The sequence below is a fragment of the Lutra lutra genome, chromosome 2, assembly GCF_902655055.1.
Source record: "Lutra lutra chromosome 2, mLutLut1.2, whole genome shotgun sequence".
NCBI classification, from domain to species: Eukaryota; Metazoa; Chordata; class Mammalia; order Carnivora; family Mustelidae; genus Lutra; species Lutra lutra.
In genome coordinates, this window is record NC_062279.1 from 83,678,473 (window position 1) to 83,697,385 (window position 18,913).

The 18,913-nt window shown below is 36.1% G+C and overlaps 1 protein-coding gene across 1 annotated transcript in view; it reads left to right on the forward strand.

Annotated features, from left to right (window-relative positions):
* MAP9 (microtubule associated protein 9) overlaps positions 1 to 18,705 on the forward strand; it is a 36,678-nt gene extending 17,973 nt beyond the window's left edge. The window contains 12 exon segments of the mRNA XM_047717830.1: positions 1,258 to 1,496; positions 3,306 to 3,376; positions 4,409 to 4,577; positions 5,714 to 5,732; positions 5,735 to 5,755; positions 5,758 to 5,801; positions 7,436 to 7,478; positions 7,481 to 7,550; positions 7,552 to 7,594; positions 7,726 to 7,871; positions 8,052 to 8,184; positions 14,710 to 18,705. Coding sequence (XP_047573786.1) covers positions 1,258 to 1,496; positions 3,306 to 3,376; positions 4,409 to 4,577; positions 5,714 to 5,732; positions 5,735 to 5,755; positions 5,758 to 5,801; positions 7,436 to 7,478; positions 7,481 to 7,550; positions 7,552 to 7,594; positions 7,726 to 7,871; positions 8,052 to 8,184; positions 14,710 to 14,832 — 1,121 coding nt within the window. The 3' untranslated portion in view covers positions 14,833 to 18,705.
* The last annotated feature ends 208 nt before the right edge of the window (positions 18,706 to 18,913 follow it).

The window sequence follows — 18,913 nt, forward strand, 5'->3', positions numbered from 1 at the left end:
GGGATCATAAGAGCAACCTACCCCACACAGTGATCATCAGAACTAAATGGGTTAATGATACATGTAAAGCACAGAGAACAGTGTAAGTACTGCATGGTAAGCATGCAGTAAGTGTGAGGGGTGATGTATTTCTTTCCTTAGTCCTATGACTTAGAGCTTCATGAGAGCTAAAAAGGCATCGCTGTTTCTAGGACCGAGATGTGTAACATTTATTAAGTGCTTGCTGTGTAGTATAGTTTTCGCCATTTTACAGATGAGAAAAACTGAAGTGCAGAGATATTGAGAAACATACCCAAGGTCAGTAACGGAGCTGTAATTTGAATCTTTGGCTCCATAGTTGTTCTTTTTACTGAACACATTGATTAGCAGCTCTAAAGAATCCACTGATGGTACTTGGAGTCATGAGTGCTCTCCAGATGAACAGGTCTGACTCTATTACAAAATTATCTTAACTCCTGCTTACTGCAAAGCGGGTTTCAAAGATGGCTTTGATGAAAGCAGCAAAATTAAGACTTTGACGATAAAGAGACAAGGTTGGCCAGCAGGTGGCTCCGAGTAGAGCTGTTGGTGATTGATTTCTTTCTGTTGAACATTCCAAAGTGGGGCAGACAGAATAACGGAAGCAGTTCTGTGACAGCAAAATGGAATCTTCTCATGCCAGAGCCTGAGACTGTCCTTTGGAGCACAGAAAGGATAAGCATCAGGCTCACCTTTAGTGCCTGTTAATAAAGGCAGGCATCTTAGCAGGGATAAAGCTGTCTGGAGGATGGCTTTATTTGGTGTGATGACTATTCTAAAAGTGCATGGGTTCTTGGTTCCCCTGCACCTATACAAGTTTACAACATTACTGATTGTGCCTCTGGTAACATAGAGAAGTGTGCCTCCAGCTTACATAGCCTCTTGTCCCAGCTAAGAAGGCCAGACTTTGAATAGAATAGATATTGCCGGCCTACTTACTTGGTTTATCATCAACAGGAGCTTTTGGTGTGTCTTTTGCTTTAGGATAGTTATTCCATTTTTTTACTCATATATTTTTTTCTAAGTGTTAGGTATGTCAAGTGTTTTTGTAGATTGAGTAGCCATTTTCTCTTTCATAGATCACTTTGGAGAAAAGTTTATTCAGGTTGAATACAACAGCTCCCCCTTACTGTATTCTGCAAGACAAAGAGTTTGTAAACACTCCTTTTAGTAGAAAGCAAATGAATCTGTTATTAGTTCAGAAGGGAGTTTTAGTTTTGTGACTCTGTCTCAAAATAGATCAAAATGAAGAACTCCCTGAAAACCACATGAGTTCAAATGAAAATGAAGAGAATTCATTTTTAATAGACTTTGTCACTCCTCCAATTGAGAAATCCCAGGAAAGTCAAGTGATAACCGATGACCTTGAAGAAGAAAAGGAGAAAGCTGAACTGATGATGAATGACTTAACCGTTGATCCACCATTGTTGAAAGCTCAGAGTATCTTAGTATCTACTGATGCAACGGAGCCTTCAAAGGTATTTATATGAAATCATGCCTTTTATACTACAGTTTAAAACTCAAAATAGACCTTTTAAATATTTTATCTGCCACATTATGTACTTCTAAATTGTCTGTGGAAAACTCATCTTTTGATAATGACATATTGTCAGGTAGACAATAGAGTCAGTAGAGTTTTACTTCGGGGAAGGTTTACAGTGAATATAATAAAAGTATTTTCTTAAAAATTATCAAAGGCATATGATCATAATATACTCTTAAATATCTCAGAAATACAAATCCATAAGTGGGTAGGTTTCTATAGGTCTCCGTATTATAAAAATATAGCTATCTGGAACAACTTCTGAGGTTTTGAATTAGTGAAAGTTATTCTTTTAGGTATCATTTTTAAACATTTTACAAATTTTAAGGAAAATCCTTAAGACATGGCATCACCATCTTGCTTACTTAAAAGGATGGACAGGATTATTATCACAAACATTATTATTACTATTATTACCTTGAGAACAAGATTTTTGGTGTGTAAGATTACTCGACACTATACTATAATGTGCCAGAAAACTATAGTTTTTTAAAATTTATGGTACAGCACTTTTAGTCTTTATTCCTCTTGAATTTAGTCTTTATACCTTATAGCTATAGTTAGCTGGTGGCTATGTATACCTAATCTTGGGGAAGGTAACAGTGCTAGTTGAAAACCTGTGGTTGAGGAGGACTTTTATAATACAGAATATTAGTGCTTTGTATTAAAATTTATGGAGATGGTTCATTAAACCATGTCCCAGTTATATTGTTCATAACCACTTTCTTCAGGAAAAGTCTCTTATGCCAAGTTAGTGATGTGCTTACATCTGTGGTCTCACTTCACTGATCTGTCTGTGTAAAGTAGAGAAGTTACTCCTTAAAAAGAAAAAGTGTATTCTGGAACTTACAGACAGGATCCTAGAAATGTCTAATAGTGGCAATTCTCAATAACAACAGGCAATTTTGTATAACAAGTAAGAGCATAACATTTCGTTTGATTGGATCCTTGGCTTTATCCTTACTCTGTCCTGAGGGATCTTCCTCAAGTCTAAATCACATCACTCCCCTGCTAAGGTCTCGATTGGATTGTCATCAGAAGAATAAATGCAAACTCCTTCCCACATCCTCAGGACCTCACACCATTCTTCTCTGACTATAAATTCATCCACTCTCGCTGCCATTCGCTGTGCTTTCTCTTTCTCAAAATTATCAAGCTCTTTCCCTTCTCAGGCTCTTAGTACTTACTGCTTCTTTCTTCCCACAGACCTTCCTTCATGCGGGCCCCTTTTTCCCCATGGTTTTTCTTGACACTGCTGTCAAGACCTCAGGGAGGCCAGGGGCACCTGGGTGGCTCAGTGGGTTAAGCCTCTGGCTTTGGCTCAGGTCATGATCTCAGGGTCCTGGGATCAAGCCCCGCATCAGGCTCTCTTCTCTGCTCAGCAGAGAGCTTGCTTTCCCCTCTCTCTGCCTACCTCTCTGCCTACTTGTGATCTCTGTCTGTCAAATAAATAAATAATTTAAAAAAAAAAAGACCTCATGGAGGCCTTTCCTGGTCATTGTCATTAACGTAACCGCTCACCCTAGTCACACTGGACCCTAGTTTATCTCCATCATGACTCACATTTGGTTTTGTGTTTCATGTCCGTCAACCCTTTCTAAAATGTAGTATCCTTATTAGTTTCCAGTAGCTGCTGTACTTGACACATAGTAGATGCTCTAAAAACACTGATTTCCTGGCCTCTAGGCAGGTAACTATGACAGTTACAGTGAGTAATCCATCTGTGGTATTTTCTCTTTAATAGAAAACAATTGAAGATAGAAATATGAAGACTAAAAAGTCAACAAATACTAGAGCTTCCAGTGCATCTGGCAGGTAATAAAGCTGTCGTTATCCCTCATTAATGAATGTACATTCCAATGAAGCTAGTTTTAATTTAACTTCTGTAAAGTGAATTTCATTTGATATTATTTGATTTTCTTTAAACTCCCATCTCATGAACTGAATGAGGTCATTACTTCATGATAAAACTCCTCAGTTGATCATATTCTTTTATGAAAGGAGTTGGTTAGGTGTTCTCTATCCTCTGCATTGTTCCTAGGATGGAGTTTCTGTCCTGTTTTTCCTGTGACAGCACATATCAGTAATAAAGCTGAAGTCCAGCATTATACTTCTCTATTAAACACCTTTGTCCCACACATGAAAATTGTACTTAAAACCTCGAGGTTCTGTGGACTAAGTTGGTTTATTGAGATGAGAAGACTCCATATTGCTTCATTCACACTGATGACAGCGAATGCCTAACTCATAAATGATAATCAGAACCTTCTCCAGTCTTTTCAATTACCATAAATCAAATAAAACTAGAGTCCGCAAACTTTAACTGTAAATTGCCAGTTAGTACATGTATTGGACTCTGTAGGCCGTATGGTCTCCGTTGTAACTACTCAGTTCTGCTGGTGTAGCAGGGGAATAGTTGTGGTGCAGTAAACTTAAGAAATAAATAGACTGTACCAAACTGGATCATGGGCCATATTTTCCTGCCAACCCCTGAAATAGAGGATGCTGTTCTAACTTTATATTTAGAGTTGTTTATTGTAACAAAATGACTTAAAAGAGACTTAAAATCTACTTTATTAATACTTTTTCTTTCCGTGTAACTTGAGATGTAGTCCATTTTTCTTGAAAATGTTCTAATTATAAATATCTTGAAAGAGCATCCATTTGAAGCTCTTAGTAGATGAAGAAAAAACTATCATCATTTTCCTGTTTTATCATCACTTTCAAAATACTTATAATTTATTAATTTACAATTTAATTTCAAATATAGTAGTTGTGAATTCTAGTGAATTTTTCTTCTACCAAGTACAACTAATATTTTCTGTTGATTTATTTGGATCTTTTCAGATTAATGACCCCTGAGTTCTTAAAGAAATCTAATTCTGTAAGGAGGCCTCCGTCAACAACTACCTCTTCCCACTATTTAGGGACTTTGAAAGTCTTGGACCAAAAGCCCTCACAGAAACAGAACATAGAACCTGAAAGAGCAGACAGCATAAGGGCAGCTGTTTATCAGGTAAAAAGGAAAACATATAACAAAAAATGAAGAACTGATCACGTAATAAGATTACCTGTTTACCAAGGAATAAAAGACCCTATCAGAAATGATGGCTTAATACTTAATTTATTAAAAAGATGTTCTTTTATAATACCTGAGCAACCCAGAGGTTTTTTTTGTTTTACTAGAATACTTCCTTCCAAGCTTTGCTGAACTGATCATGGTTGTTTAAGAGAATATGCCATAGCAACTTATGAAAATACGATAAAAGCAAAAATACTGTTAAGGTCTATACATGTTTTTATACTTTTTCTCCTTAAAATGTATATTAAGAACACAAAGAGTGGGGCGCCTGGGTGGCTCAGTGGGTTAAGCCGCTGCCTTCGGCTCAGGTCATGATCTTGGAGTCCTGGGATCGAGCCCCGCATCGGGCTCTCTGCTCAGCAGGGAGCCTGCTTCCTCCTCTCTCTCTGCCTGCCTCTCTGCCTGCTTGTGATCTCTCTGTCAAATAGATAAATAAAATCTTTAAAAAAAAAAAAAAAGAACACAAAGAGTTTTAATTTTTTCCTGAGACTTTGCATTAAGCTTACAGAGAACAAGACTTTCCTGATTTTTTTTCACAGTTCCCAAAGACATCCTTTTTTTTTTTTTGTCTTGTTTGTTTTACAAAATAGTACACTTTAGAAAATTATACTTGTAAATTTTGGAGAAAAATGTTAATTTATGTAGCCATTATGTTCAATCTTCAAAGTCTGTTGTTAAAACTAAGATAAGTTTTATTTTCTTAACTCATCTTTATATATTAGAATATTATCAGAAAAAGAAAAATGATACTAGTTTATATAGAATTTCTACATTTTGTATTTTGCTTTTTTAAAATTTCTTGGGTGCTCATGTGGCTCAGTTGGTTAAGTGTTTGCCTTCAGCTCAGGTCATAATTGAGTCCCACATTAGGCTCCCTGCTCAGTGGGGCGTCTGCTTCTCCTTCTGTCCCTCCCCCCTTCTGTTTTCTCTCTCTCTCTCTCTGTCTCTCTCCCATTTTCAAATAAATAAAATCGTAAAATAAAATTTCTATCAAATATTTCAGAAATGAATAAGAATTCTGAGTCATTTGGGGAAACTGAGTATTATATACTTTTTTCTTGTTTTCACAGGAGTGGTTAGAAAAGAAAAATGTTATTTACATGAAATGCACAGAATAAAAGGATCGAAAGTGAAAACTTAAGGATCCAAAATGAACAGGTATTCTGAAATATAGAAATGGAAAATATTCTGGGTTTTTAAGTTAGTAAAATATCTCCATGAGTAACATTTCTAAATCCACTGTTTTTTAAATGGCAAAATAACATGGATATATAAGAATTGATTACTGATTTCTCTGGCACTTCATACATTTTTAGTTTGATATAAATATAACCATCTCACATGAAAACAGATATGCAGAGATTTCTGATTTTTGTATGTGTGGAATATATTCGACACTACTGATTTAGGAACTTACTATTACTTGTGACTACCTATTCACTCTTACTTAACTTTTCACTGTTAAAAATTGACTTCAGTCTTACAACTTAGCCAGGAGCATAAAGGATCAGCAGATATGAACCTACATTTTTCCTCTTTTCCATCTTGAATTTTATACTTGTCCTTAAGACTAACGCCTATGGAGGGGCGCCTGAGTGGCTCAGTGGGTTAAAGCCTCTGCCTTTGGCTCAGGTCATGATCGCAGGGTCCTGGGATCAAGCCCCACATCGGGCTCTCTGCTTAGCAGGGAGCCTGCTTCCCTCTCTCTCTCTCTCTCTCTGCCTACTTATGATCTCTGTCTGTCAAATAAATAAATAAAATCTTTAAAAAAAAAGACTAATGCCTTTGGGGGAAAAAATACTAACGCCCATGTGAGCTCTTGACTGGTATCCTTCCCACTTACTGGAGGTGGACTCTTATTTTACTCTGGCCTGTACTTCAGTCTCTACCTCTAACTCCTGCCTGGTGGTCCACAACATGCTTAGTTCCCTCCCGACTTCTGAGTTAGAAGCCCTTCCCTGTGCTGTCCAGTACTAAAAGGATTCAGAAGGAAACCGGGTTCCCAATGCTGGTGCTGCACGGAGAAGCATGCAGGGGTGTGCCTGCATCCCCATCAGCAGTTTTGCAGCCTTAGATGGCTGAGCTCCGAGCCCGACACCTTCTCCTGTCATCGTCACAACTCGCTGAGGTGGCTTGTACCTTTACTTCTAAAGTGTGTTTTTTTATAAGACTTCATGTCGTTTAGCATTAAGCAATAAGGCAGAGAATATAATGGGATTAGATGGAGGTAAGTCAAGTCATAACATACTTACCATACCCTCATCTACATTTTTCTCAGTTTGGCACTGAGTTTCAGCATCCCGGCTGTGTTTATTTTATAACAGTTTTATGCTTTGATGTCAGTCAAAATTCAGGTTCAAAGCAAAGATCCGGGGCTTTCTGCAGGACTTGGCCAGTTGAGTTCACTCTTACTTTATAAGCCTGAAACTTTCCTGATTTTTTCCTTGTAATGGAATGTTTTATTCTGAGCATTTTGCAGTAGCACTCAGGCCATTATAGTTTATTTTGATAACGTTTGTTTAGTAGGCTTCCAAAAAAGAGTTCTTTCCCATGAATAGCAGATCAATATCTATAAACGGGTTAGAAAAGGACATTTTAAACGTAATGAATAATTCCGATAATACTTTTTTTCTAAATCTACGTGTCTCAACCATTCTAAAAAAATTACCTGCCCTGAACAACAGGTCTAGAAATGACGATGATGAAGGGAATTCAACACAATCTGTATGTGTCTGTATCTGCTGCTGTCTGTCCACTTGTTTATATGTCTGTCTCTTATATTTTTGAAACAGAAAAGAGCTGCTAAGCGAGAAGAAGCATTAGCATCCTTTGAGGCCTGAAGGCTATGAAAGAAAAGGAAGCAAAGAAAATAGCTGCCCAAAAAAGGCTTGAGGCCAAAACAAGAAGAAACAGAGGAAGAAAATGCCGTGAGAAAGGAAGAAGCACTGCAGGTACTCGGCGGCTTGAAGTCCCTGGTGGCATGATTTTGCCTTCTCTGACTACTGGAGATTAGTGACAAGCTCTGGCTCTCCTTATTGATCATTTTCACGGTTAATAAGAAAATCATTGTGTACTTTTTCAGGCCTTTGAACGATGGAAAGAGAAAAAATTGGAATATCTTAGAGAGAAAAATAAAAAGGAGAGAGAATATGAAAGAGCAAAGAAGCAGAAAGAGGAGGAGACGATTGCTGAGAAAAGGAAAGATAACCTAACTGCTGTTGAGAAATGGTAATCCCAAATGAGAGCTATTTGATAGTTTCCAAGTGAATAACACTTTAAGGCTCTTGAAAAGGTTATTTGCTTGAAATTTACTAAAGCATTGCCATCTCATTATTGCAAAGCTATATTCAGGAATCTTTATTCTATCCTCCCCTTTAACCATCCAGTGTTCTGTAATATCCTACATAGGAATGAAAAGAAGGATGCTTTTTTCAAAGAAAAGGAGAAAGAGAAAATAAATGAGAAAAGAAGAGAAGAACTGAAAAGAGCAGAGAAAAAAGATAAAGATAAGCAAGCTATTGATGAATATGAAAAATGGCTGGTAGGTATTGTCTGTTAATGCACTTGTGTCTTGTGAATGCACTTTATTCGTGACTTTTCCATCCAGTTCTCTTTGTCTCTGCCTACTGACCATTTTTACCTGAAGCTGCCTTGTGTGGAATCTTGTTTCTCTCTCTGTGTCCGTCCTGTTGTCTTCGATTTACTCATTTCTGTTGATGCTTTTACTCTTTCCTCAAGCACTCAAATGTCATGGCAGAATATTCTTCGTCATCTGCATCCTGACATTCATTTACCTTACCAATCACGCCTGTTCTTCCTTTGCAATGACTGTTATGTCTAAAATCATGGAGAGCTGACAAGTGCATTGCTGACAGTATACCAGGCTATTTTAGGTGGGACTCTTCATGACACATAGTAATACGGGATTGAATAGTGAGAAAGTTACTCCATTTTTTAAATTCTCTTTTGATCTTTCTAATGACCTCAAGGAGAAGGTTTCATTTTGGTGTTTTTTAATGAAAGAAAGTAAGTAGAAAGTGTGGGAGGAAAATGTCTAGCTGGACTTAACATTACTTTGTTTTTTGTATTTTTTGTTTGTTTTAATGTACTTATGTTTATGGTCACTTTTCATTGATGTTAAGCAAAATACCATTTTCTGGCTTAAAATATCATTATAAATATGCATGTTTATCAATATTTGGCTAAGAATGCATTCCTATGAATAAGTACTTTATATATGAGTTGGTGACACATTCATATGAGTGGTTAGCACGTCCTGTGTTGCAGCAACCAAGACGTGTAAAATTGCTCCACTGGGTTTGGGATCCAATAGGGTTTCTTTCCAGTAGGAATGCTTGTCTACCTTTTTTTTTTAATCCACATCCATCTGCTAGTTAAAAATATCATCCAGGGTATTTTGTGGTTGTATTTCTCTGGTTAGGACTGAACGTGAGCAGCTTTTTATTTGTATAAGGGCCTTTTATAATTTTTTGTGGAAACTGTTAATTCATAGACTTTCCACATTTTTCTGTTGGTCTTTTTCTTCTTGATTTTTAGAAGCTTATTTAAGTATTAGGGAAATTAACCCATCATTTCTGGTAGGAGTTAAAACTACTTTTTCCCCATTGTTTTGTTGGTTTCTAAACTTTGCATATAGTATTTTATGTCATGAAGAACTGATTTTATTTTCTGGTGTCAAATTTATCTTTTGGGTTCTGATTTTCAAGCATAATTGAAAAGGCTTTCTTTATAACTTGAGGCTAAAAGAAGTACTCCCATTTTTCTTCTAATAACTTTATAATTTTAATATCTTGACATTTTAACATTTGATTAGCTTGTAATTTACCTTGATAATAGTGGGGTATATGATTCTGATGTTATTTTTTCCAAATGTATCTCCTATGAAATAGCCTATCTTTTATTCATTGATTTGAGGTACTGCCTTTATTATATGATACCTTCCCAGATTTTAGGGTCAATTTCTTGACTTTCTGTCCCATTGGTCAATCTCAAATCTCATGGTACATATTCCAGCACTGTACTGTCTCATTATCAGGGCTTCATATGTTTTCATATCTGTTTTGGTTAATCTTTCTTCCTAGCATGTCTTTCAAAGTATTTCTGACTGTTACTGTTTACTTTTTTTTTTTTTTTAATTATTTATTTATTTGACAGACAGAGATCACAAGTAGAGAGGCAGGCAGAGAGAGAGAGGAAAGCAGGCTCCCTGCTAAGCAGAGAGCCCTATGCGGGACTTGGTCCCAGGACCCTGAGATCATGACCTGAGCCAAAGGCAGCAGCTTAACCCACTGAGCCACCCAGGCGCCCCTGTTACTGTTTACTTTTTCACATCAGCTTTAGAACCAACAGTAGCTAGAGAGGCATGCAGGACACAAAGCAGTCTATTTAAAGATAGGGTAAAAAGATGAAGCACTTAGGAATAAACTTAAGAAATGTACAAGACCACTATGAAGAAAATTTTAGAATACTCCTGCAGGACACAAATGAAGACTTGAGAACATGGATCCAAACTACTCTTGGATAGAAACACTCAGTCTTATAATGATGTTATAGATGCCCGTGCTTCCTGAAGTAGTTTACAAATTTAATGCAATCCTAATAAATAGGCCAACAGAATTTCTTCTTGTTTATGTATTGATTTTAGTGCTACTTTATGCTAAGTCCATGCAGAAAAACAGTAAGAAAAAAAAGTGATCAGAATTGGTTGGATGGTTTGAATGAAAAAGGTAGTGTTTCATGATGGCTTCCTTAAACTCTTAAATAGTCCTTGGTTTAAGAAAAAATAAAACTCGGGGCACCTGGGTGGCTCAGTGGCTTAAGCCTCTGCCTTCAGCTCGGGTCATGATCTCAGAGTCCTGGGATCCAGCCCCGCATTGGACTCTCTGCTCAGCAGGGAGCCTGCTTCTCCTTCTCTCTCTGCCTGCCTCTCTGCCTACTTGTGATCTCTCTTTCTGTCCAATAAATATATAAAATTTAAAAAAAAAAAAGAAAAAACTCTTCTTCTATCAAGGAAGCATATACCAACTGTGCTATATCACTTAGGGCAACTAAATTGACATGTTTTTCAGTTTTATTTTCACATACTTTTGATGATGGGAATAGGATTTTCTTAATGACTAAGTCACTGTTAGGTACATTATGTTTTATTACAGTATTTGGCCACTTTCTTATTCTAATCAGTCCTCTGGAGAACAAAAACTTATCAAAGATGAAAATAACTTGTTTTGATATGTAGTACAACCTTGACAAATATGCTACTTGTAAAAACATCCAGTCACATTACAGATCTAGTCCTCCAACTTGCCAGTTTCTTATTGCAGTTTGTTTCTAGAAAGAATGGAAAAATACCCCCATATGGAAATCTAAGAACTTCAACTGTAATGTAAAGTTAAACATCTCAAACTTTTGTTATAAAACCTGCTTTAAGTAATGAGCATTGGATGGGTTATCGTTTTAGGGGAAGGTTACAGTCAAAGATCAGTAAGACTCTCTTCTTTATGCTGGTTCCCAGATTAATGAATAGTTACCATTAATAAAAAAATGAGTAAAAAATTCACACTCCAAAAAACAGTACTCAAAAGGACTATTTAACAAGATTCATTTAATGATTACTCCAGATAACCTTTTTGATCATCTTAATCGATATTAAGGTTGATAATTAGTTGCCTGTTTCCTATTCTGACTTTCTTAGCACCTACTTTTAAGACCAGACTTGTTTCATGTTTCCCTCTCTCTCCCCATGTGAAATGGAATGGACAAAAAGAGGTATGTGCAGTCAGTTTCTGTGGACTCAGCCCCACACTGCTTTTCTGCTCCCTAGCTAGAGGGTGTGCCGCGCTCTAAGATACTTCAGTGTTTAACAGAGACCCAGTTACAGTTTTTTGTTGTTGTTGCTGTTTTTTCTTAGTTAGGATTATAAAAGGAGAATCACTCTTTGCTTTAGTAGGAATAGCAAGCATGGGGCAAAATGTTAAGACAGTAAAAAAGAATTTCATACCTCTTTTCATTCCTTTTATTGTATGTGAATAATTGTATGCTTATGGAAGCCTTGCATTATCGTATTCTTCTTGTGACACATTAATTTCATACACTTGCTGGTGAAAGGATCATAGACACCTCATAATGTACCAAGATGCTGCCCCTCCCAAGCCGTCCAGCCTGTAGAGGTGACGCTATCTAAGGTTCCTGGATACTGCTGCTCTTTGAGAAAATCACCAATATGAGGAAACCACCGAACTCTATAGTGCTAGCAGAGACTTGGAGAAATGAAGAGACAATCTGAGCTGCAGGATGAAAAGAGCTAGTGCTGCTAACATTTCAGGAATTCCTGGATTAATGTTTAATTTTCATAGTAATCCTCACATAGTCCTTTCTTTGAAGGGAGTGTGTGCAGGGAAGCAAAATGATTCTAAAATTCATCCAGCATAATAAAAATGGGAGAATATAGAAGGTAATATTTTCAAAATAAGATGAGGTAGAGGACTGTTTCTATCAAGGAATAAAGTATAAATTTACCTCCTACTCTCCCATGAACCAGCATTCTCCTCTCCTGGATTTGTCCCATCACTTTCCAAGATGTAGAATTCTTAATTCTTAATTCCTCATTTGCCTCCAGTTGTGGTTACACATCTCACTACCCCTTTTTAATAGCTAAACTTCTAAGGAAGTTTTATTTACACTCCATACCCTTTTCACCCTCAGCACACTCCAGCCTTGTCTCTTTTGCCATCACTATACTGAAACTATACTCCGAAAGTTAGTTTTGCCAAACTATCTAGCAATCCAATGTGTTGTTTGCTGCTGCATTCCCCAGACCTCTCAAACATTCTCCCTAGCCACTTTCCTCTTCTGGCAACTGTCACCTCCCCTGGGTACCTTGCTCCCCTGGTATCTCTCATTTCTTTGCCTTTCTCCTCAATGGCACTTGTTGACTTCTCTTACCTCTGTTCCAGATGTTACCATTGGCATGCGGGCCCCACACTCTCCCACCTTTCTTTTCTGGCACCTCCTCCTGTCCTCTGCTCAGTTTAGTCACACTGGCTATCACTGGCCCTCTTGTTTCCTCTCACATCCCACGTTTCTCCCACGTGTCTGAGCCCTCACACATACTACTCGCTCTGCTTGAAATGCTCTCTCCTCAGTGCGTCTCACAAGGGGCTTCTCTTATCTAGCTGGTCTCACTTTGAAATGAATTTCCCTGAATCCACTTTTCTTTGAAGTCACGCAGTCTGTTTTATTCTTTAGCAATCACAACAAATTTTTTATATGTTCCATAGGAATTCTCACAATTTGAAATGATCTGTTGTTTGTTTGTTAACTGTCTGTTTTGAAAATCCCCTGAACGACAAGGACCAAATTTGTGTTTGGATTTTAGAATCACATTATACGTGGTCCCCTGTAGTATACTGCTTGACCCAGAGTAGGATCTTGGTGCTCAACAGTTGGGTGAATTAACACAAATCAAAGCAGTATAATACCAGTAAAATAATAGACACCCCCACCCAGGACCTCTTAGAACCTGTGACAAGGAAGGATGTGCTGCTATATAATAAATAACACAAATTAATAGATGCAAGGAAACTGTAACTTGGGTTATTTGTGTGACATTTGGGCATGAGATCATTTCAAAGCAAAGCAAAAGCACCTAAGCATTAAATATAAAATGCCAAACAATAGAAGAACTGAAGGAAAACAAAACACTATCAAGTCTCACAGGGATAAGATGCTTTTCTAAACCGAGAAGTGCTATAGAAATAAAAAGGAAAACATGAACAGATACTGAATTTAAAATCATTAATGTGTTAACATAAAAAGTCCATGTAGGTTCTGCTTGCGGGGTGGATTCCTACACCTGGTTTGGAAAATAAATCATTTCCCAGCAAATTGTATTAATACCAGCAGTTTCACTCCTAGGTAGGTACTTGGAGAGAAAATCTTGACTTATAAGTACAAGGCATTAAACAGGGATGTTTACGAGGGGGAAAAAAGAATCATGTTTTCAACAACACAAAAATAGGTTAACAAATGGTGATAAGTAGACATGCTGGAACTCTATGAATATTCTATGGAATGTCAATGAACTAGAGCTGTAATTCACATAGGTGGTTCTTAGAAATATTAAGATGGATAAAAAAGGAAGCTGCAAAAGTACAGCATGTTATATTTTACTCTAATTAGAAAAACATGCAAAACAAAATTACTTGTTTTGAGATTAATTCATTTATATACAAGTACTAAGAGATGCGCCGAAGTGATAAGCATCAAGTTGAGAGTAATGGTTACCTCACTGGGGTGGAGAAGAAGCAGTATGATGGAGGAATGAACACAGAGACCTTCAAAAGTCCTCGTTTTTTTTCATAAGGCAGATGGTGGGCACACAAGTTTTGATTACATTACTCTTTAAACAATTGTCTTGGCTGAAATAGTTCATTTTTTTTTTTTTTTGCTAAAAAGGACAGAGTAATGTAGGTAAAATGTGTGCTGCAAAGATAATATATATTATATGAAAATATACAAATTACTAAGCATTAAAACCATTGATACCTGTAGCCAGATAAGCAAAAAAATTCATGAAAGGGCTAAAGAAAAATATAATGTGCTCAAACTTAATAAGCAAAGAAACATGAGACTTAATTTTCAACTATTTATAAAAAGTTTGAAGTGTCCCTGCTGGTCGTGGCATATTCAACCTTTGCACCCAGTAAATTAAGTTCTGAGATTCTGTTCTCGAGTCATCACTAACTTCTCATAATTTTCTCTTTGAGTTATGGGATTATAGGTCTTTTCCCCCCATTTTTCATAATCTTGTTTAAATATTATCACTTTAAGTATTAAAAAATAAGTGATTAAGTGAAGCATTAGTACCTATTGGTAATATACTTATAGATGAGCAATATACTCAGCCGCTATTCCTTTATAACCAGTTAAATAGGAAGTGACATTTTAATGTCTTATAATAGATTACTTTGTTCTTTAGCAAGCAACTTGATTTGAAAATAATGTTCATATATGTATATATATTTAAAGTTTTCTATTTTCTCTTTAGGAAAAGAAAGAAAGGCAGGAAAGAATCGAACGAAAACAAAAGAAGCGTCATCCCTTTCTGGAAAATGAGGCACTTCCTCCCTGGAGCCCTCCAAGCAGAACTGTATTCTCAAAAGTGTTCTGATACTTCTCATTTTTACATTATTTAGTTATCAATTCACCATTTTAGCCACTATTTATTCAATTAGTTATAGTTAGTAGAGTCTATTTTTATTAAATGCCAGCCATTTCCACTAACAATGGAAAAGATGCTTTGGAGTTTAATCAGTGAAATAATTGAAAGCTTTTTTTTTTTGGACTGTAGGTAAACTGCCTCAGATGAGAAGCTAATAATCAGATTGCTCTTACCATTCGAATGACCATCACGTCCTGACAGTCCTTACAATCAGATGATCCATGGTCACTTTCCCGAAGCTGTGCATGGTATTTAAGTGGTTTTATTCCCCAGAATAGGAAACCATCTAGGTACTATAATCATAGAAATTATGAATGAAATCTGTGAATGATTGTGCACCTAGATTCAGGTTTTAAAAGGAATCATCTCTGGGGGTATGCATATATGTAAATACACACATATATATATATATATATACATTTTTTTTTAAACTGATCTTTAGCTCAAGCAGTTGCATTTGCACTGTGCAAGTTAGAGTTTCAGTCAGTTAAGGCAGTAGTTCAGTAGAACTCAAATCGTTGAGGTATTTTATTTCAAAAGTTTGCCTTATGTTTTAATATGAGTTTTATCTGTCCCACACTTAAGGTGACAATCGTAGGCACTTTTATAATGAGTAGACCTCTAAAATGTGTCTTCTAAGTTCTATCTCACTTTATTATTTCAGTGGTACCAAAAATATATCCATTTCTTGGTAGTGATATACTTAATGCAATAGTTATGGAAATTCCATGAGAGTTCAAGGTCATTATCACTGTTAATAATTTTTTCCAGACTAAAGCCATAAAGGTAATAAAGGTAATTTTCAATCTCTTAGCTTATTCCAGAGCCTTATAGTTTATATTTAGAAGACAGCTATGTAGGAAGGCAATTTGTAGAAAATGCCCAAAGAATCTTTATTTATTTATTTGATCTCTGCATATCTTTAAATTAATTGGACTCATACTTGAACTGGTCAGCTGGTTTATCACAGACCAAATGTATGCTCTCAGAGCTGCAGGACTACTTTAGCCAATGATGCAGCGCAATGATAGATGAGAATAAATAATTATTATTTATTAAGCACCTAATGTATGCTTGCTGCTGGATCTTTACAGATGTCAATTCTTATCTTTAGAACAATTACTCAGTGTAGGTGTTATTTTGCAGATTAAAAAATACTGAGACTCGGAGAAATAACTTGCCATACATTTAGCATGTGATTGAATCGGGATGAGAATTAAGTCTTTCTCCCTCCAGAATATATATTATATCAACTTTACAAACACATATCACCTCTGGGATCCTAAAATCATGTATTGTTATCTGGAGATTATCTTTATTTTAAGAAATATCTGTTTGTTATTTAGAGATGTTGAACTTTATTAGATCTATAAAGTGGAAGAAGTTTCCATAATTGTTGAAGATTTAGTCAAATGCCTTGTACCTAGCGTTAGAATGTCAGGAAAGCCAGCAGGTTGTGGAACAGAGGCTTTGAGATAGTCACTCAGGAAGTTTCAGAGGATTAACCTCACTGTGGTGCATGTGCAAAATAAGGGAGATACCGTGGGTCACTTTCTATGATCACATCAGTGCTACGAATAAATTGGTTTTAAAATTATAAACAAAACTAGAAGCACACTGCCAGGAACTAGGAGCATACTTGATGAAATTGAAACTGTTATCATCAGTATGTACTATCAATATGGGATTTAGCTCATCTCTTTTTCACCAAATATATATATAATGCCTACCAGAATGAATCGTTGTTTTTGATACCCAATTAACTATTCACAGCTAAAAAGGAATTTGCAAATTCCAGGGAAGTAAAAGGAAAAAAAGATCAGGGATATGAGATCATAAATAAGTCATAAATTTCATATTAAATATTTGCTTACACTTCCCAATTATTTTCTTCTTCATTATCATATTTAGTAGCTTGCCATTATCCCTTCTTAGTTGTTGTGAGCACTAAATGAAATTAGTAATTAAAGTAAACCACATGGCATTGTTTTCATTTAGGGACTATCAAGAGCCCTGCATTTCCCCACTTCATGTATGTGAGAAGGTTAATGTAGGCGGCATTGATAATGGTTATTTGACATACATTTTTAGCAAACAAGAAGGGAGTTCCTAAAAAGAAACGTAAATACTAATTTCTTAGCACTGCTTGTGAAATAGGATGAAAAGAGAAATTGAGGAGTTTGCAAAGACCCAACAAGTTGTTTCCCTCAAATGGGGAAGTTTGTCTTACTATGATAAATAATATATTATTTCCCGTTTACAGCAACCTGTGCTGGCCAGTTATCTAGTTGAATGAAACCCTCTTTTTTCCTGCAGCAGAAATAAAGTTGAGTTTTGAGAGCTGGATGAAAATAAAGTACTACTTATTTTCTGAGATCAAAAGGGGCAAATCCAGCCTGGTAGTATTCTCGTGAATATATTTATCTGTTTAAGGGGTATGAGTTCCCCATATATCCTTAAAAGTATCAAATGTAAATATACATATTTACTCATTAAGTTTTCATTAATTTATAATAAGAGGGAATTCAAATTAAGGACACTAAAAACCTATAGATTTTCAGGTGAAGCTTCTAGTTTTGTAAATTGTATTGATCACTTGACACTTCAAAGTAAAGAAAATAAGAATTTAATGAATATTCTAAAACATTACTGAAAAGAATTTCCCTAGAAATTTACTTATCAGTACAAAAAATAAATTTTTTATACAATGTATTTTCCATAAAAAATAGTGTTTGTAAGAAAATAGTGTTACTTAAATAAAGAGAAACTATATGGCATTTTAGATCAGAAGGAAGAGGCAGTTTTCTTGAAGAAGATAAATGTTCAGGGATAACAATTATTCAGTGGTTTGTATCATATCACATTTTGAAAATGTTAGTGGCTCGTTTATTGTTTTAATAGTATTGAAACTGATATTTTTCACTGTTGCCAAAGCAGTAGCTGATAATAGTTAAGTGTCCACAGCTGTATTACCTTAGAGTGATAAAACTGCATCTGGGAGGTTTTAATACTTTAATAAAACAGGCCCAAACCCTATTTCCAAGTTGAACAAAACTACTCTGACTTGCCCACGCCCATACCACTAACCAGAAGAATCCAGAGTTAGAGATGAGGTGTCCAGTTTTCTAGTTGTAATTTGCCCCCATCCCATGATTTTGAGAACCCAATAAAACTTTTAACTCTGAATTTTGTAACCGTGGTCATTATCAGCTTGGTTCATTGTGATCCTCTCAGATGGTCCCTTATCCTTCCAGTGCCTTCTCCATAACTCCACCAGATCAAGGCTCTTTGGACACCTGCATGACTACTTCATGGGTGGGGGAGACATAAGTTTCTCAAGCCCTGAGTCATAGGCGAAGATACAATGGGAAAAAGGAATTTCACAAAATGGGAGAAATTGCATGTTAGTCAAAGTAGTTCCCGAGAATAAACCCGTACAGAAAACAAACTTTCCTGATGTCATCTTGGCTCTAATTTCAGAAGGGCTATATTAATAGGTATTTAGACCCATATGCTCCCATGCTACACAAAGCAAAGATATTATCAGTTGCCCTGCTTCCTAGGTACACTGGCTGACAGAATAGTGAATGCTATATAAATGCTTAACTGGAGACTTCCCTGAATTCTTTCTTTCTGTTTTAAACTTTCAGGTGATTTGATTATTTTGAAACATGTTACATGTAATTGTATAATGTTAACTAAATTATTGGTATTAAATTTAGGATGTTGTTTTAAGAATTACCTGAGGAGATGTACTTACTGTCTGCTTTCTAGTAGCATACTTCATGTTGTGCTGAATTAAACTTAACCATTCAAGATTTATTTTATTGGGTTATGATGTTATTTGTTGATCGTGCCAGATTTCATTTCATAACTTTGGAAAATGTGGTATGAGTTTCATTTGTGGGCTAATGATGAAATGATCATTGCCATTTGCAGCAACATGGATGGATCTAGAGAGTATAAATGCTAAGCGAAATAAGCCAGAGAAAGACAAATACCATATGACGTCGCTCATATGTAGAGTTTA